The 20635-nt window shown below is 47.4% G+C and overlaps 2 protein-coding genes across 7 annotated transcripts in view; both read right to left on the reverse strand.

The window, feature by feature from the left end:
- Positions 1-20635, reverse strand: part of LOC308179894 (uncharacterized protein) — a 46449-nt gene that overhangs the window by 6023 nt on the left and 19791 nt on the right. The window contains exons 1-2 of one of the 5 annotated variants that reach the window (XM_080560720.1): positions 5557-5916; positions 757-956 (exon numbers count right to left, since the gene is read on the reverse strand). In XM_080560720.1, the coding sequence (XP_080416846.1) occupies positions 757-919 (163 nt within the window). In that variant the 5' untranslated portion in view covers positions 920-956; positions 5557-5916. Of the gene's footprint in view, positions 1-756; positions 957-5556; positions 5917-20635 lie in introns of those variants that run through there. The other 4 variants (XM_080560721.1, XM_080560717.1, XM_080560718.1 and 1 more) reach the window with 4 other exon arrangements.
- Positions 13516-19594, reverse strand: LOC308179897 (uncharacterized protein). 2 transcript variants are annotated; one of them, XM_080560725.1, is made up of 5 exons: positions 19463-19594; positions 18335-18643; positions 17423-17572; positions 16831-16947; positions 13516-15542 (listed from the first exon to the last, which is right to left on the reverse strand). In XM_080560725.1, the coding sequence occupies exons 1-5, from the start codon at positions 19542-19544 to the stop codon at positions 15424-15426; spliced, it is 777 nt and encodes a 258-aa protein (XP_080416851.1). In that variant the 5' UTR covers positions 19545-19594; the 3' UTR covers positions 13516-15423. The 2 variants fall into 2 exon arrangements, with proteins under 2 accessions (XP_080416851.1, XP_080416850.1); XM_080560724.1 differs by having other exon boundaries at positions 16825-16947.

Raw genomic sequence — 20635 nt, forward strand, 5'->3', positions numbered from 1 at the left:
GAGTTCTGGTGGACAAACCCAGTTGTGGCTTAGGAGACATTGTCTGCCAATGGGAAGTTTTTCTAAGGTACTGGGTTCAGTCCCCAGAATAGTTTTTGGAGTTGAAATGTGATACAACTCCCTCACTGCTGCCTCGGGGTTTGAACTAGGAAGCTGGCAGCTTGGGAGGTGAGTTGAGAGACATCTCCCCTCTTGAGCTAAGAGACCCCCTGCCCAGGCAGGTTCAGCCAAGTCATCCCTCCTTGTCTTCTCTCCTCCCAAAACTCCTTGGCACAATCCCACCAGGTGCATCTCCAGCACCTACGAGATCTCAGGACCACGCTGCCAGCCGAGCTGCCAGCCTGCAGCTGGATGCAGCGCCACTGACTCAGTCCGCTGTCCCCACAGGCAACAGCTTCCCAGACAAACCAGCAGGCACCTGCAGCCTGGCTGAGGTACTGGAGCATGCCAGGGCTGGGCACTGACAGCTGACAGAGGGGTTTTGCTCTCTCAGACCCTTCTGGTAAAGGGCCAGTCCTTTAAGAAAGGATTCACCCCACCTGGCTTCAGGCAGAGCCAAAGGGTAAGTCATTCCTCCCATGGCAGGCAGTTGTAACAGAGAAGTGAATCACCTTCCCCTTCTTAATTTCTTTTCTCACCTTAGTTGTTCTGTGCTCTTAGTTTCAGCTGGACACAACCGAGCTTTCTATTAACAGTTGAAAAGTTTTTAGCTACTGAAGCACAGTGAGAAGCAAGGAGCTCCATCAGGAGACTCACCTGGCTGCAGAGCGGGGCCACTGAGAAGCAGCAAGCACAGCCACGGGAAGCAGGCAGAGCCCGTTTGTCTGCCTGGGAGCATGGCTCTGGTGATGTTGGATGCTCCACGATCCTGGGGCAGGCTCACCGGGCTCCTCCTGCACTCATCTCCCTGTTCGGACATTAAATAGCATCCATTACCTCCTTTCTGTTATCTTTCCCTAGTCAAAGAGAAAAACGGCCTTCAGGCTGAGTCTGTGAAGCTTCAAGGTAAGAAAGCTGGAATTCAGGCAAAGAAACACTTGTGCTGCTCAGCTGCTATTGCACCCTGAGCTGCCTCATGTGAATGCTGAACTCGCACCCCTTCCAGCCCTGTGCCCATGGCAGCAGCAGAAGCCACAAGGTCTTTCTGCAGAGACGGGGAAATCCCGGACAGAGGCTCCTCAAGGCAGTGGCCCCATGCACATCACTCAGCAATATATACAACAAATGGCTGCCACTTCCAAAACGACACCAAAAATAGACATGAAAGACATGTTCTGTGCTAATGAATGTTTAGTTTAACCCGATATGAAATATTAAGTGTTAAATGGAATTTTAATTTGGAAAAGCTGATGGGAAATATCTGTTCAAACTAAAAATAAAACCAAATAACCCTTAGTATTTCTTTCCCACTAATATCTTGGATTTAGTCAGAAAAGCATCCTAGATCATTTCAATGAACTATAACAAAAGATTATCTAGTCCAATGCCCCTGCCGGAGCAGGAACACCTAGATCACGTCACACAGGAATGAGTCCAGGTGGGTTTTGAATTTCTCCAGAGAAGGAGACTTCACAACCCCCCTGGGCTGCCTGTTCCAGTGCTCTGTCACCCTCGCCGTGAAAAAGTTTCATATTTAAGCAGAACCTGCTATTTTCCAGCTTGCACCCATTGCCCCTCGTCCTATCTTTGGGTGTCACCGAGAAGAGCCTGGCTCTGTCCTCCTGACACTCACCCTTTACATATTTTTAAAAATTAATAAAGTCACCCCTCAGTCTCCTCCAAGCTAAAGAGACCCAGCTCCCTCAGCCTTTCCTTGTCAGGGAGATGCTCCACGCCCTTATCATCCTCGTGGCTCTGCACTGCACTCTCTCAAGCAGTTCCCTGTCCTTCTGGAACTGAGGGGCCCAGAACTGGAGACAATATTCTAGATGTGGTCTCACTAACGTAGAGTAGAGGGGGAGGAGAACCTCTCTCGACTTACTAACCACACCCCGTCTGATACACGCCAGGATGCCATTGGCCTTCTTGGCCACAAGGGCACAGTGCTGGCTCATGGCCATCCGGCTGTCCACCAGGACCACCAGGTCCTTTTCTCCTATGCTGCTCTCCAACAGCTCAGTCCCCAACTTATACTGGTATCTGGAGTTTTTCTTGCCCAGATGCAGGGCTCTACATTTGTCCCCGTTATATTTCAATAAATTTCTCCCCGCCCAACTCTCCAGCCTGTCTAGGTCCCGCTGGATGGCAGCACAGCCTTCCGGTTTATCAGCCACTCCTCCCAGTTTAGAGTCATCAGCAAACTTGCTGACAGTGCACTCCATTCCCTCATCCAAGTCGTTGATGAATATATTGAATAGTACTGGTCCCAGTACCAACCCTTGATGGACTCCACTAGATACAGGACTCCAACTCAACTCCATCCCTCTGACCACAACCCTCTGGCGTCTTCCCTTCAGCCAGTTTACAGTCCACCTCACTACCCGATCATTCAGACCACACGTCCTCAGTTTAGCTGTGAAGATGCTGTGGGAGATGGTGTCAAAGGCTTTACTGAAATCAAGATAGACCACGTCCACTGCTTTACCATCATCTATCCACCTAGTTATGTCTTCAGAAAAACTATCAGGTTGGTTAAGCATGACTTCCCCTCGATGAAGCCATGTTGACTGCCTCTAATGGCCCCTTGTATCTCTGATATGACTAGAGACAATGCCAAGGATAAGTTTTCCATCACCTTTCCAGGGATGGAGATGAGGCTGACAGTTTATAGTTACCCCGGTCCTCTTTGTTGCTCTTTTTGAACACTGGAGCGACATTTGCTTTAAACCAGTCCTCAGGTACCTCTCCCGATGCCCATGACTTACCAAAGATGATGGAGAGTGGCTTAGCAATGACTTCCACCAGCTCCCTCTGCACCCATTAGGACCCATGGATTTATAGATGTCCAGATTGCTTAATTGGTCCTTAACCCAGTCCTCAGCAACCATGGCAAACTCCTCCTTTATCCTGACTTCTTCTAGGGCCTCAGGGGTATGGGGCTCCTCAGGAGAGCCTCCAGAACTATAGACTGAGATAAAGAAGGCATTCAGTAACTCCACCTTCTCTTTATCTTCTGTCATCAGGGCACCCACCTCATTCATCAGTGGGCCTACATTGCCTCTAGCGTTAGTTTTATCTGCAACAAATTGGAGACCGGCTGCAAAATTTCCCACGGAATAAAATCCGGGTCCCACCTGCAGCACCCCAAGCTCTCGATGCCCCCCACAGGGCCCGAGCCCAGGAGATGCTGGGCATGGCCCAGAGGTGCCGGTGCTGCCACCCGTCCGCTGCCACTTCGCACCACACGAGGGACCAATTCCTCTGCTCTGCGGTCACTGCTGCTGTTTTCACAAATCTTTGATCTTGCAAGAATTTCTCTGGGGACCACCAATTATTCACACCATTCATAGCATTGCGTGAGCACAAGGTCTTCTCTCCTCCTCTGTCCATACATCTAAAATTAGTTCCAATCTTTTTTCCCCAAAGAAACCCACATCATTCAGTGCCATTCCACACAATGTTCACTAAAGCCTGTTTCCTGCTCTGTAAACATCAGTTGGTTGTCCCTGACCCCTCCTGCCCTAAGTACCGAGGGTCTGTCACCATCTCTGGCGACATTCCTGCCTCCTCCTCCTCCTCTTTTCTTTATTTCTAAAACCCATAACCCTATCTGCAAACCCCTGCCTCCTCCCACTGCCCTGCCTTAATGATCCTCTCTTTTGGCAGGTTTCTGACAGTTATCTTGACCACCTCCTACCACTTATTTTAAACTTTCACTAACAATAAAACACATCTAAAAAGGAACGTTTGGTTTGGACAGAAAACATTTTTTTTTTTGACAGTAAACAAGTTTTTACCCCAGTTTGCCTTCCTTTTGGGGGCAATATGAATTCCCACATTCAGAGCTGCTCAAGTTGCCTGCACAGCTGGAACAAGGCAATGCCAGACCCTAAATGCAGACAGCCACAAGCAGCAGATGATTGAAGCATCAGCTGTGTGGAGAGCCCCAACAAGGTGTTCTGGCTTTGTTTTTGAAAGGAGCTACTGGAGAACAAATCCCCCCCTGAAACTCTCCTGCTTTTCCTTCTCCCATAAATTCATAGCAAACAGGTTGCAATAGACAACTCCAGTGTTCATCAAGCCAAGAAAGAGAGTCAATAAAGCAACAGCATCACCTCCCCCGAAGGAAAGGTCCTCTTTCAACAATAAAGCTGAGACACAATGTCCTGGTGAGCCACCTGTGTTTTCCTGCCCCAGCACAAGCCAAACCAGCTCACCGCTGGGGGAGCCCCCGTTCTTCCCCAGCTGCAAACACGGCATTTCCCTGCCCCTCCTCGCTCCTCCACCCAGCAACACATCTCAGGGCTTTGCAGCTTTCTGAGCATTTTACTATGGTCAGGCAGAACGGTCTTGGTGGAATAAAACAATATATTTTCAGAAAAAGTTTATGTGTTACCCTAAGTAGCCTGTGTAAAGGACTGAAGTTTCAAACAGTTTGAAGAATGCGGTCAGAAGGAAGGAAGAAAGCGACAACAAAACAGACGAAAAAAAATCAAAGAACTTCACAAGTGGCTACGGATTTTTTTTACACTCTTAAGTTCTTTTCAGGAAAAGGAGTGGACTTTACATAACTCCAGTATTGCTTACAGTACCCGTTTCACTTTGTTGATCTGCTGACTGACACTCTCAACAAGCCTTTGCAATAAAGAAAAAACATAACCAAAATCAGAGGAAGAGGCAAAAACAGCTATTTCCAGAGCAAGCCTACAAGTGCAGTTTGTTACCAGCAGTTCCAGCAAGCAATCAGCAGGACACGGTCCTTGAGCTGAGAAAACTTCTTCAGAAACCAAAATTAAAAAATTCTTCCACCACAGCCAGTGGAAAACACTGCTGAGATTTTGCACTGTTTGCAGCACATTAAGGCAAGTAGTATGAACTGTTTCCCTAGTTTCATTTCTTATATTCTAAAACTAAGGGAGAGAGCTGCAAAGATTTTTACTGCACCCTCCCGGCAAATTATCCTTTACTTGCAAGTTTAGTAGGATGACAACTTTGGTAAGGGGATGTCAGAAATACTTGCAAAGAAGTTATGAGAAAACAACCAATGGTTAACTGGATGTCAGAAAAATTATTTGGGGGTCATATGAGATGAAAATAATATAACAGATTTATTCTGTAATTTCTGCAGTCACTCCCACCTACATTAAATTGCACTAATTAATGAAGCTGTTATGTTTTTGCACTCATATCAACAATGGGACAGCAGTGCAGAGCTGCTCAAAAGCTGACAGGCGGGGCTGCAAAGCGTGGTGCTATTTGTTTGGCACAGTCACACAGAGTAGCGCACGTTTTTCCCTACAGAGAAAACACTGAATGTTTCCTTTCCACCACAGTCACGCTTTTAGTGGCCCTTTCTAAATGTCTCCTTAAAAAGAGGAACCGCTAAGTATTTGAAAGAAAAAAGACCGGCTATAGACTATAGACAGGACCTCCTAAAGAAAAGCACAGTACAAGTACCTCAAAAGTGATTTGTCACCAAGGAAGCCTTCAAGTGCCTCTTCCTCTGCAGCGAGCCCCGCAGCTGGAAGCTGTGGTTCCTGAGCAGCTTCTCCTTCACCCAGGACATCGAGCTCCGATTCCAAGAGCGTGGATCCCCGAGACAAAGGCAGACCGGTGGCTTTTCCCTCCTTTTAAGGGCAATTCCATTTTCACTTTCACTTCTTGCTATAGGAAGGGCAGCTGATGCAGTGTCAGCAAGGTACGTCCTGGAAAGCATGGAAGATCACAGCAGTCTTCCTGCCAAAACCTGCTCACGGTGTGTGTCCCCCGCAAAGGAGCTGGGCACGAAGGCTGCTTCTCTGCATACTGCAGCAGGGATGTGAGCTGAGTGGGTCTGAGACCTGTGCCTGGCTTTGCTACCACATAACAGGCAGAAAGTTTGCACAGAACTCAGGACAGCAAAGTAACCTCTCCATTTCCTGGAATCACCACAACTCAGGTAAAACAGGCTCACTGGCCTTGGCAAAGCATTTTGACATTAACGCCACAGGTATTCATTTGTAGCTGAGCACTTTTTCATAGAATAATAGAATCATAGAATAGCCCAAGTTGGAAGGGACCCATAAGGATCATCAAGTCCAACTCCTGGCACCGCACAGGTCTACCCAAAAGTTCAGACCATGTGACTAAGTGCACAGTCCAAACGCTTCTTAAATTCAGACAGGCTTGGCGCAGTGACTCCTCCCCTGGGGAGCCTGTTCCAGTGTGCAACCACCCTCTTGGTGAAGAACCTCTTCCTGATGTGCATCCTAAACTTCCCCTGCCTCAGCTTAACACCATTCCCACGGGTCCTATCACTGGTGATAATGGAGAATAGGTCGCCTGCCCCTCCACTCCCCCTCATGAGGAAGCTGTCTACTACAATGAGGTCTCCCCTCAGCCTCCTCTTCTCCAGGCTGAACGGGCCAAGTGACCTCAGCCGCTCCTCATATGTCCTCCCCTCTAGGCCCTTCACCATCTTTGTTGCCCTCCTCTGGACACTCTCCAACAGTTTCACGTCCTTTTTGTACTGTGGTGTCCAGAACTGCACACAGTACTCGAGGTGAGGCCGCACCAGTGCAGAGTAGAGCAGGACAATCACTTCCCTCGACCGACTAGCAATGCTGTGCTTGATGCATCCCAGGATACGGTTGGTCCTTCTGGCTGCCAGGGCACACTGCTGGCTCATATTCAGCTTGCTGTCAACCACGACCCCCAGATCCCTCTCTGCGGGGCTGCTCTCCTGCGTCTCGTTGCCCAGTCTGTACGTATAGCAAGGGTTGCCCCGTCACAGGTGCAGGACCCGGCACTTGCTCTTGTTAAACTTCATGCCAACAGCTCTCTAGAAATGATAAGTGGTAATGAGCTAGCAGGGAGTTGTTCCAGTAAGTCAATATTGTTATAGTAAGCTAGGTCCAGCTCAGCTGCATTACGTCTTTGGTAGGTCTTTCTTATTTTGTTTCATTTCTAAGCTTGGGATACACAAAAGAGCTTGTACTTCTGTGTTTTCTCAGAACCACTTCATGTCAAAACCATTTCAGAAAAGTGAGATCCAACAAAGCCTGGGAGCAGCAGAAGGTGTCTCAGTCCACCTCAAACAACCCCTTCCCTGTAGCACCTTTCCCTGCCACCTGAGACAACCTGGAACTTACCACTGAAAAACAGAGTGCCTCTATGGAAGAAAAACATGCCTCTGTCAGGGCAGCTCTCAAGTCAGTTCACAGAGAAATTAAAAGCAGCCCTGTGCATGAGGTTCTCCGTGACTGCATGGCACCAGTTGTACTTTGAAATATCTACCAGGATATCAACAAGGATATCAACAGGACAACCCTTGCACTTTGCTGACTCATCGCCACCAGTGGGAATGGTGTGGAGGTTTTACCCTGCTGGGCACTGAACTCCACTTGACTGCTCTCTCACTCTCCCTGCTCAAAGAGAAATGGGGAGAAAATACAATGGAAAGGGCTCAAGGGTTGAGATAAAGTCAGGTTTTGGTTTTGCATAAACTCAATAATGGTTATGTTCAGAATTATTGCCCCCAGGGTGCAAGCTCCCTTCCCTCTTAGGGGCAACACTTCCCTGGCCCTATTACCACATAGCTAATACCAACCTTTGCTGTTCAGGACTGGCCATCCGGTTACTGAATGATTCCTGTGCCGTGTTTGGTGTGCATTATATATATTAGCACTCCCATAATTACCATATTCAGTATGGTATAGATAATTCCCTACCTCACAGGTCAGATTTCCACACCCAGGGTCAGTATTATTGCCCCCTGAATTTCCATCAGTATGAAGAATGATATGCATACCAATGTAAACCCTGATATGCATACTAATATAAAAATACCCTGGGAACACTAATTCTATGTAAGCCAACTCTTTTCCCCAATTACACGTGGTATTCATTATTTTTTCCTAAGGAGAAATTAAAGATTAGTTTACAATTGTGATTCACACCTCCTCCTAATTTTTATTTTTAAAGGTTCTCCTATATTCTCTCAGGTCTCGGGGTCAACTTATGCCTTCACCCAGGTGTAATGAGTCCACCATTTCTCAGCTGTTCTTACTGTCATCTCAGTAGTCAGGAGTACTTGGAATGGTCAGTCCCACTCAGGTTGTAGCTTCGATTCCCTCCATGTTCATATCAGAACCCAATCTCCTGCTTGGAATGGATGGATTGGGACTTCCAAGGGTGGGGTCTGAGCTAACAATCCATGGGTCCTGAGAGATGACAAACAGGATGACAGCTCAAGTATATAGTTTTTAAGAAAAGCATCTTTTGTCTCCAATTGAGGCAATTCATTCCCTTTGCCCAGGTACGACAATCCAACTAATATCTCATATGGTGAGATTCCCACATCTTTTCTTGGCTCTGTTTGAATTTAGAGAAGTGCCAATGGTAAGCACTTCATTCAGGTGAGCTGAGTTTCCAGAACTAACTTAGTCAACTGCTTCTCAAGCTCCTCTTCTATAGGTTAAACATGCCCAGCTCACTTAGTCTTTCCTCCTAAGACAGATGCTCCAATCCCTTAATCATCTTTGTGGCTCTACGCTGGACCCTCTCTAGAAGGTCTATGTCTCTCTTGTACTGGGGAGCCCAGAACTGCACACAAAATTCCAGGTGTGGCCTCACCAGAGCTGAGTAGAGGGGGAGGATCACCTCTCTTGACCTGCTGTCCACACGCCTCTTGATACAGGCTAGGATCCCATTGGTCTTCTTGGCCACAAGGGCACACTGCTGGCTCATGATTAACTTGTTGTCCCCTACGACCCCTAGTTCCCTCTCCACAGAACTCTCCTCCAGCAGGTCAGCCCCCAACCTGTACTGGTGCCTGGGGTTTTTCCTCCCTAGGTGCAGGACCCTGCGCTTGCCCTTGTTGAACCTCATGAGGTTCCTCTCTGCCCAACTCTCCAGCCTGTTATCCTGATATTCAGCCTAAACCTCCCCTGTTGCAGCTTGACACCATTCCGCGGGTCCTATCATTTGCCACTAAGGAGAATAGATCAGTGCCTTCCTCTCCACTTCCCCTTGTGAGGAAGCTGTAGGCCGCGATGAGGTCTCCCCTCAGATGCCTATTTTCCAGGCTGAACAGGCCAAGTAACCTTAGCTGCTCCTCATACGTCTTCCCCTCTAGGCCCTTCACTATCTTTGTAGCCCTTCTCTGGACACTCTCCAACAGTTTCACGTCCTTTTTGTGCTGTGGTGCCCAGAACTGCACACAGTACTCGAGGTGAGGCCGCACCAGTGCAGAGTAGAGCGGGACAATCACTTCCCTCGACCGACTAGCAATGCTGTGCTTGATGCATCCCAGGATACGGTTGGCCCTCCTGGCTGCCAGGGCACACTGCTGGCTCATATTCAGCTTGCTATCAGCCACAACCCCCAGATCCCTCTCTACGGGGCTGCCCTCCAGCGTCTCGTTGCCCAGTCTGTACGTATAGCCAGGGTTGCCCCGTCACAGGTGCAGGACCCGGCACTTGCTCTTGTTAAACTTCATGCGGTTGGTGATCACCCAGCTCTCCAATCTGTCCAGGTCTCTCTGCAAGGCCTTTCCACCCTCATCCAAGTCCACAATTCCTCCAAGTTTGGTGTCGTCGGCAAATTTGCTCAAAACACCTTCAAGTCCTACATCCAAATCGTTCATAAAAACATTGAAGAGAACTGGCCCTAAAATGGAGCCTTGGGGAACCCCTCTAGTGACTGTCCACCAGCCTGATGCAGACCCATTTACCACAACCCTTTGAGCCCTGCCCATCAGCCAGTTGCTCACCCATCATATGATGTTTTTGTTTAGCTGTATGCTGGACATTTTGTCCAGTAGGATCCTCTGGAAAACTGTGTCAAAAGCTTTACTGAAATCCAAAAAGATCAAATCAGCTGGTTTCCCTTGATCAACTAGATGGGTGATCTTATCACAAAAGGAAATCTAGTTAGTCAAACAGGACCTACGCATCATGAACCCATATCGGCTGGGATCAATGACTGCATTGTCTCCCAGGTGCACTTCAATAACTTCAAGGATAATCTTCTCCATAATTTTACCAAGCAGTGACATGAGTCTGACAGGCCTGTAGTTGCCAGGGTCTTCTTTTTTGCCCTTCTTGAAAATTGGTACAACATTTGCCAGCTTCCAGTCAACTGGGACCTCTCCAGATTCCCAAGACCATTGAAAAATAATTGAGAGACATCCCGCGATGACGTCAGCCAGCTCTCTAAGCACCCTGGAATGAATCCCATCCAGACCCATGGACTTGTATGGATCCAGATGGAGCAGCAAATCCCACACACGTTCAGGGTCAGTTGGGAGTTTGTCATTCCCACCGTCACAGTCCTCCAGATGGGCACCTGGGGTCCCAAACCCATCATCAATGTTGAAGATGGAGGCAAAGAAGGCATTAAATGTCTCTGTTTTGCCTATGTCCTTGCCTGTGAGGTGACCTTCCCCATCAAGTACTGGACCTATGTTTCCTCTGGTCCTCCTTTTTCTATTCACATATTTAAAATAAACCCTTTTTATCGTCTCCCACAGACCTGGCCAGCTTCAACTCTAATTGGGCTTTGGTCACATGAATTTTCTCCCTACAAACATGAACAGTGTCCCTGTATTCCTTCCGCGTTGCCTGACCCTGCTTCCAGTAGCCGTACACTTTCTTTTTCCGCCTAAGCTCCAGTAGAAGGTCCCTGGTCAGCCAAGCCGGCCTTACGTCCCACATGCTTGACTTCCGATATTTTGGAATTGCCTGATCCTGTGCTTCTAGGAGGCAGTGCTTAAAGACTGACCAGCACTGATGGACACTGACGCCTTCAAAAGCAGTTTCCCAGGGGACCTTGTTAACTAGTTCACTGAGCAGCCTGAAGTCTGCTCTCCCCATATGCAGGGCTGAAGTTTTGGTGGCTGTTTTCTTCCTGTCACCAAAAATTTTAAACTCAACCATTTCATGGTCACTATGACCAAGATGGCTGTCAATTGCCACGTCCCCCACAAGACCCTCTCTGTTCTCCAGCAACAGATCTAGGAGGGCACCTTTCCTAGTTGGGTTTCTCAGCACCTGCACCAAGAAGTTCTCATCTAGGTGCTTTATGAACCTCCTGGACTTGCTCTTGTCTGCCGTGTGGTGATTCCAGTTGACGTCTGGCAAGTTGAAGTCCCCCATAAGGCAAAGGCAGTTGATCCTGAGGCATCTCTTAGTTCCACAAAGAATAATTCATCGGCGTTGTTGTCCTGGCCGGGTGGTCTGTAATAGACCCCCACAATGACATCCCCCTTATTTGTTCATCCCTTAATCCTTACCCAGAGGCTCTCAACTTGGCCATCACCAACTGCAAGTTCCACACAGTCCAGCCCCTCCTTCACGTACAGCACCACCCCACCACCTCGCCTGCCCTGCCTGTCCCTCCTGAGAAGCCTGTAACCAACTATTGCAACACACCAGTCACAGGACTCATCCCACCAGGTTTCACTTATGCCAATGATGTCGTAGCTGTGGGACTGGACCAAGACTTCTAGCTCATCCAGTTTCTTCCTCATACTGCGTGCGTTTGTGTAAAAGCACTTCAAATGTTCCTCATTGCACACAGCACCTTATGGAGAAGACCGAAGGACCTCACTAGCCCACAGTCCCTCTGATTCTAGCACACCATCCCTTAGCTTATCACCAGTGGGCCTGGTTTTATCCTTTTATCCACCGACAGAAGACTCGGGCACACCCTGCAGCCCAAGACCTGGACGGCTGTGTGTTTCCCTGAGACCTCTGGGTAGCCACATTGGTGACTGTGGCTGAAGAGGCTGCAAGAGATGCAGAGGCCATGGCTTTCTGCTGGGCGGATACCATGGCCGGGCTCTTCAGGAGCGGATTACAACCACCGTTGGAAAAGAGCGGTGACGGAGCCCTCCCTTTGCACACTGCTGCGCAAACTGCCACACCCCGCCCTGCTTGCCCGTCATGGTCGCTCGTGCTCCCTAGAGGCTGCCTTTGTATGGCTGGGGAGGGGATGCTGCTGGCTCTGCCCACGCCTGGTCAGCCTCCCACGTGAGGGCTGCCAGGCCCTAGCAGCTCCCTCGGCTGCCTCGAGTAGCCTTGGTGCCAGAAAAAAAGCCCTGCCCGCCTCGATCCCCCGCTCCGCTGAAGAACATGTCTGGAGCTGATCGCATCGGCAAGTGCAAGAACCCTTTCCTGATATCCAACCTGAACCTCCCCTGTCACAGCTTGACTCCATTCCCTTGGATCCTCTCACTGATCACCAAAGAGAAGAGATTGGCACCTGCCCCCCCGTTCCCCCTCGTGAAGAAGATGTAGACCATGATGAGGTCTCCTCCCAGTCCCCAGCTGATAGCCCAACTGATGAGCTGAAGATGTGAAGAAAGGATTGTGTGCCAAAACCTGGCTGATATCTTCCAGCTACATCAGCTGCTTTTTAACGAGTTCTCTCCCTCTCCCCAGCAACTTGCTTCTTTTGTCTTCACATCACAGAGACTGTGACAGAGAGGGGAGCAACAGATTTAGAGAGAGGTGTATTTTGTTGTTGACTTCACACTGGCAACGCCCACACTTTACTACCATGGAACAACTCCCAGATGTGGGGGCTGTTACTGGAGACATAGGCACGAGCTGCAGTCGATACAGACTGTCAGTGCCCCCCAGGCTCAGCAGCCAGCCCTGTTGCAGGCTGCAATTGAAAGAGCTGGCTTTATAAGGAGAAAGTGGGAGAAAGATACTCCATTACTTCAGCTAAACCTTAAATTATTATACAAAGCCTGCTCACGCACTTGCAGGTTTGACCTGTATTTTGCCAATGACAAGCCTGTGTTCTCCAAGCAATGGTATGGTGTGCATTTTCTGAGCAGCGGCACGGTGTGTACCTCTCCCATAGCTTCACACTTAAAGACGTTCCGTTGCTGCAAGCCACCAGCAAAAGGGAAGCTCAGCTATAGCTCACATCCTACTCTCTCCCTGATATGACAAACAGCTCTTCTTGCAGGAATGGTTCTCTCTGTGAATGTTCAGGGAAAGGGAGTGTTCCCAGAGAATTTCTTGAATGCTTGACAGCTGAGAAAAGTCATCAATCCTTGTAAAGAAACTCGAGTTCAGGTGGGTTGTGAAATGAGCTTTCAATTAGCCCTATGAAGGCTCACTACTAGATAAAAAAGCAGATGGGAGGAGGGATTTCCTACCCCTGGACTTTGGTTTTGCAATACTCAAGAAGTGGATCATCACAATAATGCTGGGTTATGAGTATGGGGCTCATGTGATGGTGATGCTTCGTAAAGGACATGAACAAGCCAAAGAACAAAATGATCGATGCAGGGTTACCAGTGAACAGCCAGTTTTAAAGTTGACATGGCATTGTGATGACTACAAGAACAGGAAACTAAGCTCATTAAAATAAAACTGCAACTATCAAATTATGCCATTTATTGAGTCAGGCCACCTGATATTTTCAGTTGATTTTTATTTCAGAACTATTTGCGTGGATATATTTATTTGTCAAAAAGCACATAAAGCAACATCATTCACTTGCTGAGAGCCAAGAGCATAGATCATTAAAGCCCTTTTCCCAAGACATCAGATGACTGGCATTACAGGCAAAACACAGCTCAGGAGGCGCAAATCAGAACAGCTGGGAGTGACACCTCTGACTATCACTGTCTGCAAAATCAGCAGTAGGAAGGCAGAAAAGATGAGAAGGAAAGTGTGTGCTTGGGTGAACCCCAAAGTCAGTTTGTGAATTGCATCTTGTGACAGATTTAGCTGAGCAACTGTCACTGCGCGGAACCGGGCAGGTAACCTTTATTCTCAAGTCTTGACTAGCTCTCTGGCCCCAACTGGTGTTAAAGATTAGAAATTAAACTTGCACGCTATTAAACTTGAATCCCTCAAATTACTACAACGTAAGTTGTCAAATAGTGTGTTGTCTCTTTTTCAAAAAACTCAGAATCTGAGGGTACACAAAAAAAGAACAGTGTCAGTCATCAATTTGACCACCCTACACGCACACATGAATATGTATACACACATTTGTTTTTCCCCATTAAAAGACCACATCAGAGAACTGCGATAGCCTTTAATTTTAAGACAGTGTTTTTCTAGGTCTAGGAAAATCAGGTACGCATCACTGGAATCTCCTGAAGCCCAGCACACAGCTCAATGCATCAATGGGAATGCTTGGCACTTCTTGAGGGGCTCTTGCAGCAATGACTTACAGCAGAGAAACAGAGCCAAAAGTAACACCCATGATAGCTGCACTGGAAAAATGCACGTTGAACTAATCATACTGTTGCAAAACAACATAGAAATTCCCTACTTGTATTTGAAGGACCTTCCAAAGTTTTGAGGTTAAGAAAAAAATAAAAGGTCCATAACTTTTTTGTATGCTTTTGGATACTTTTTTTTTGGATTTTTTTATGCATACAGAGTCACACAACATCCTACATCCTTTGAGATTTCCAGCCAAAAGTGCCAGCTTACAGGTTTATGGTTGGTTAAACCATGCAAAACATGATTCAGCAAGCATCCATCTCACTTCGGGGATGTGCTTTTGCAATTTGGATGCTGCTGCTTTTTGCTCAAAAGCCTGATACTGGTTTGGGTATAATGCAAATTTTGAGGATTTATTCAAATCAAGCATGAGTAGTAAATCATTTGAAGATGACATGCTGCCTGAGAACTACCCTTTGGGGATCCCTGAAGTGCAGGCCCTCCTGTCTCTGCTGCACAGGACAGAGCCCGCAGAGTAGCCTTCAGCCTGCAGGTGGCTGCAAAACCAGACTTTTGGCTCAGAAGGCCAAACCGCTCTAATGAAACAAGCCGCTCACCTGTACAGGCTGGATGAGGCTCTGGAGAGCCTGAGCTAGCGGGTGGTCTTTAAGGTCCCTTCCAACCCAAGCTGTTCCATGGTTCTACAAAACTCCTCCTTGAGGAAATCTAGAACCCACCTGGGAGTTAACGGATGAAAAACTATGGCCACGCTACTGTGTTACGACATGGAAGATATGCAGAGAACATCTCCATCAGGGTTCAAGACGGCCTGCCTGAGCACAGATGCAGCTCTCCAAAGGATTTTAGGAGAACTGATAGTTTCAACCATAAAAAGCATTGGAAGGATTCAGCTGGTTTAAGCCTGTGCTGCCAAACAAGCCATGCATCTTGTGATGCTGGGGCTCCTCAACCAAGTACCAGGAGAGGACAGTAGCCCCAGGAAGCTTCTCATATTGCTTGCAAAAGCCTGGAGTTGGATAACTAGGGCAATTGCAGTCCTTGGTGAATGCATGGGAGTCGTGAAAGTACATTTGTGAAAACTACTGTGAGGTCTTGTATAAAAGAAATGTGTTTCTTCAGGTGATGGCTAGACTTTGTTTGAGAAGGATGCTGCTGTCATGAAGGCCTGGTTTGTCTCATTTATAGATGATGCTTCAAATGGCTGTGACCTTCTGCTTTCGTAAGCCTGATTGGGTTTTATAACACCTGCAGAATTGAAGGAAAAACATCTGTGAGGCAAAGGCACAGGTCAATTTCACTGAGAAATAAAATCAAATTGCCTGTTAGGCTTGGAGATGTGAAGTCCTCAGAGAAGCTGCCCTGCCCCACCTGCTACCGTACTGCCTGTTGCTCTGAAAGAGGAAACTTTGCAGATTTGCAGCTTCTTCACCCAGAGAGTTCACAGCCTCTCTGCTGAGACCCTGCCCTGTTTCTGCAGCCATCAGCCTAACTAACTTCTACTTTACAACTAACTTCTAACCAAGTTAACCTTAAACAAATTAATTTGGAATTTCTAGACTCTTAGAAGGAAACAACCAACTACCAGGGAAGAGCCAACAGGAGCATTTGGTTGGACGAGGTAGTTCAGTAGCTGAGAGGAGACATCTCAGCTTCTGACAATACAGCTTCAGGTCCCATAAACCTTGGAGCCAGGGATGTAGGGGAGGGAGCTGCAGGCTGAAAGGCTGTCTGTAGGGGTGTGTAAATGATCAACACACAAGTATTAAAACCACTGCAGAGTCACATAGGGGCATAGGGCTAGAGATATGGGATTAGAATCTATTAACACAGCCTTGATGCAGTGAGGAAACAGGTATCCACTGAATCCACATGGGTATCCACAATTTCTGAAAAGCTGCTTTAACACTACTGCAGTTTAAGAACAGTGCACTATGCTCTCTATTCAGTCCATACAGCCCATCCCAGTCCTTTCTGTGCATATTAGCTTGTAAAAAAAAAAAATTAAAATATATTCTTTCCTAAGTTAAAACTGCCTCTTTAGTGGGGAGAGGGGGAGAGCTGTGGAAGCAGTAACCTAAAGGATCTGTTCAGCCCCATGGTGGATGTGCAGCCATCTCCTGGGCAGAGGTCCATCTCTGCAGGGGAAGCTGCACATCGCACCTCCTTTCTCGTGTCTGCTGTAGCTTGGCCCCTGCTTTCTGGGTTGCCATGTCGCAGTCTGAGTCTGCTCCACAGAGCTGGACCCCACTGACATAAGGCTGAGCAGTGCGATCACTTGGCTGCATTGGTGTGGTAGTGAGTTTATTTTGTGCTTATTTTTCGTACTAAAGCCTGCTGGTTGTGGACTGTGTCACAGCACCAAACGCAGAGCCCAGCCTCCCCTTCACAATGAGTATCACTTAGCAACTTTCTAAACAATTTTATGGAAATGAGATACAGAAAGGAAACGTTATACACTTTTCCACTCCCAAGGCTGCTTGTAAAGGCACATTACCCATGGAAAACATAACATTTTGTCAGACTGTACCTTTACCATTTCGGGTTCTTTGAACACAATACAGCACCAGTGCTGCTGCTGCACAAACCCCAAGAATCAGGAAAGTGGCAGTAGTGCCAATTCTGTTGCTGCTGCCTGGATCTGTTGGATTATCTGCAGAGCAGAAGAAATCACAGGATTCAAATGATCAAACAGGTATGCCAGGAAATGAGCCTGCCTCATAAGCAGTTATTTTAGTACTTTAATAAGTGCGCGCAGGACAAGTGTCCTCTTAGCCCGGAGGTAAAGTCCCATTTGCTATTCACTCGTAAGTGGAATTCTGGAATCTTGTTGCACGCCCACCACATTCCATCTTCCCTCAGCATCCCTGTATCTATTGCTGGATAGCTGCAGATACAGTCACTTATGCCTATATCCAGGACTGGTATATATGGATAAATATGCCTAGGATGAGGCACCTGCATAGGTTGGGGGAAAGCCCCTGAGTTTGGATGCTACAGCACATGTGGGTCCAAGATATGAATGTACAGAACATTCCTCCCAAAACACCTGTGAAACTACTCACAGCAAGCTATCTGAGCAAAACTGTCTCAGAGCTAAAGGCAGACAAACACATGAAGAGACTAACCTAGAGTTATATCATCAGGGAGCTTGTATGTTGAGCATCTTTTCTTGCTTTCAATGTAGCAGTTCAGGTTCCTGACATATGCTTTGGTTTCATTTGTCTCTACTGCACAGCAGATTTTTTCCTCCTCTGTGATGTGATGCGCCCCATTTTCTAGGGAAGGTGAAAGATAAAAGCAGCATTAAATATAAATATGGATCATTTATAAATTTTTTAACCAAGGGTTATAAGTCAACAACTTAGATTCTTTGTGTGCCACACAAAGTTGAGGTTGCTACAATCATCCTTAGTTCAATAGGTGTCAGATTTTCTTCTCACTAAAGCTGATGAACCCTTCTATGAACCAATAGTCAAAGTCTTCAAATATGAAGATAGCAAAAAGTTTTCATCAGTAATTAAGAACATGAAATTTTAGGGGCGCGGGAAGACCCCGTTGTTCAGGGACGGGCTTGGCATCATTCAGCAGGTCATGAGCAATTGCATTATACATCACTTGCTTTTTACGCTTTGCACTCTTGGAGCCACATCCTACATGTACTGACAGGCATTTTCATTTCTCATCCTGACAGTTTTGTGAGAAAACTGGCAGGATTATTTACTGAATTGTACAGAAGAACAACAGAAAATGGCTTGTTAGGCTAGACCTGAATTTCAGTGTATACTGACTAAAGTATATCAGATTCATACATTGCAAACCAACACAGAATTTGATCATTAGAACTGCCGTTGGAAAAAAAAAAGGTATCTTCATAAATCAGGTTAACATGTTTCACAATGAAAAAAAACAAAAACCACTCATTTTGACAAGTTAGTTTTCTCATTAATCTCACTGTCTGCCCAAATATATTACAGTTTGGTTTCATGACCAGAAAGTATTATCTATATATTCATAGCTAGACTCCCAGCTGAGTTTACCTCCAAGCTCCAGCTTGCCACAGGATTCTCCTATTCGCCAGTCTGTCTCCCAGATGATGGCATAAACTTCGTTAAGATACTTAATTTCTTGCTGAAAGCACACAATGATGTGAGTTTCACTGGTCACCAACTGAATGTCATTAGATAATGTCCCATTTCGTGTTTCTCCGATTATTTCAAACCTCTCGTAATTGGATAATTGGCAAATTTTGCTGTCACAATCTTTACAGCGATAAACTGTCACATTTGTTTTGTTAGAGGAAGGGCCATTTGTCCCCTCAGCAGGGTAATCTCTGGACGCAGCAATACCTACATGAGAAAACAAAGACAGCTATTAATCACCGGTTTCCTCCTCAGACTTCTGGGGAGATGAGTTCTGGTGGACGAACCCAGTTGTGGCTTAGGAGACATTGTCTGCCAATGGGAAGTTTTTCTAAGGTACTGGGTTCAGTCCCCAGAATAGTTTTTGGAGTTGAAATGTGATACAACTCCCTCACTGCTGCCTCGGGGGTTTGAACTAGGAAGCTGGCAGCTTGGGGGGTGAGTTGAGAGACATCTCCCCTCTTGAGCTAAGAGACCCCCTGCCCAGGCAGGTTCAGCCAAGTCATCCCTCCTTGTCTTCTCTCCTCCCAAACCTCCTTGGCACAGTCCCACCAGGTGCATCTCCAGCACCTACGAGATCTCAGGACCACGCTGCCAGCCGAGCTGCCAGCCTGCAGCTGGATGCAGCGCCACTCACTCAGTCCGCTGTCCCCACAGGCAACAGCTTCCCAGACAAACCAGCAGGCACCTGCAGCCTGGCTGAGGTGCTGGAGCATGCCAGGGCTGGGCACTGACAGCTGACAGAGGGGTTTTGCTCTCTCAGACCCTTCTGGTAAAGGGCCAGTCCTTTAAGAAAGGATTCACCCCACCTGGCTTCAGGAAGAGCCAAAGGGTAAGTCATTCCTCCCAAGGCAGGCAGTTGTGACAGAGAAGTGAATCACCTTCCCCTTCTTAATTTCTTTTCTCACCTTAGTTGTTCTGTGCTCTTAGTTTCAGCTGGACACAACCGAGCTTTCTATTAACAGTTGAAAAGTTTTTAGCTACTGAAGCGCAGTGAGAAGCAAGGAGCTCCATCAGGAGACTCACCTGGCTGCAGAGCGGGGCCACTGAGAAGCAGCAAGCACAGCCACGGGAAGCAGGCAGAGCCCGTTTGTCTGCCTGGGAGCATGGCTCTGGTGCTGTTGGATGCTCCACGACCCTGGCTCTGGTGCTGTTGGATGCTCCACGATCCTGGGGCAGGCTCACCGGGCTCCTCCTGCACTCATCTCCCTGTTCGGACATTAAATAGCATCCATTACCTCCTTTCTGTTATCTTTCCCTAGTCAAAGAGAAAAACGGCCTTCAGGCTGAGGTAAGAAAGCTGGAATTCAGGCAAAGAAACACTTGTGCTGCTCAGCTGCTATTGCACCCTGAGCTGCCTCGTGTGAATGCTGAACTCGCACCCCTTCCGGCCCTGGGCCCATGGCAGCAGCAGAAGCCACAAGGTCTTTCTGCAGAGACGGGGAAATCCCGGACAGAGGCTCCTCAAGGCAGTGGCCCCATGCACATCACTCAGCAATACATACAACAAATGGCTGCCACTTCCAAAACGACACCAAAAATAGACATGAAAGACATGTTCTGTGCTGAATGAATGTTTAGTTTAACCCGATTTGAAATATTAAGTGTTAAATGGAATTTTAATTTGGAAAAGCTGATGGGAAATATCTGTTCAAACTAAAAATAAAACCAAATAACCCTTAGTATTTCTTTCCCACTAATATCTTGGATTTAGTCAGAAAAGCATCCTAGATCATTTCAATGAACTATAACAAAAGATTATCTAGTCCAATGCCCCTGCCGGAGCAGGAACACCTAGATCACGTCACACAGGAATGAGTCCAGGTGGGTTTTGAATTTCTCCAGAGAAGGAGACTTCACAACCCCCCTGGGCTGCCTGTTCCAGTGCTCTGTCACCCTCGCCGTGAAAAAGTTTCATATTTAAGCAGAACCTGCTATTTTCCAGCTTGCACCCATTGCCCCTCGTCCTATCTTTGGGTGTCACCGAGAAGAGCCTGGCTCTGTCCTCCTGACACTCACCCTTTACATATTTTTAAAAATTAATAAAGTCACCCCTCAGTCTCCTCCAAGCTAAAGAGACCCAGCTCCCTCAGCCTTTCCTTGTCAGGGAGATGCTCCACGCCCTTATCATCCTCGTGGCTCTGCACTGCACTCTCTCAAGCAGTTCCCTGTCCTTCTGGAACTGAGGGGCCCAGAACT

The sequence above is a fragment of the Anser brachyrhynchus genome (assembly GCF_964034855.1).
Source record: "Anser brachyrhynchus genome assembly, chromosome: 18".
Taxonomy (NCBI): Eukaryota; Metazoa; Chordata; class Aves; order Anseriformes; family Anatidae; genus Anser; species Anser brachyrhynchus.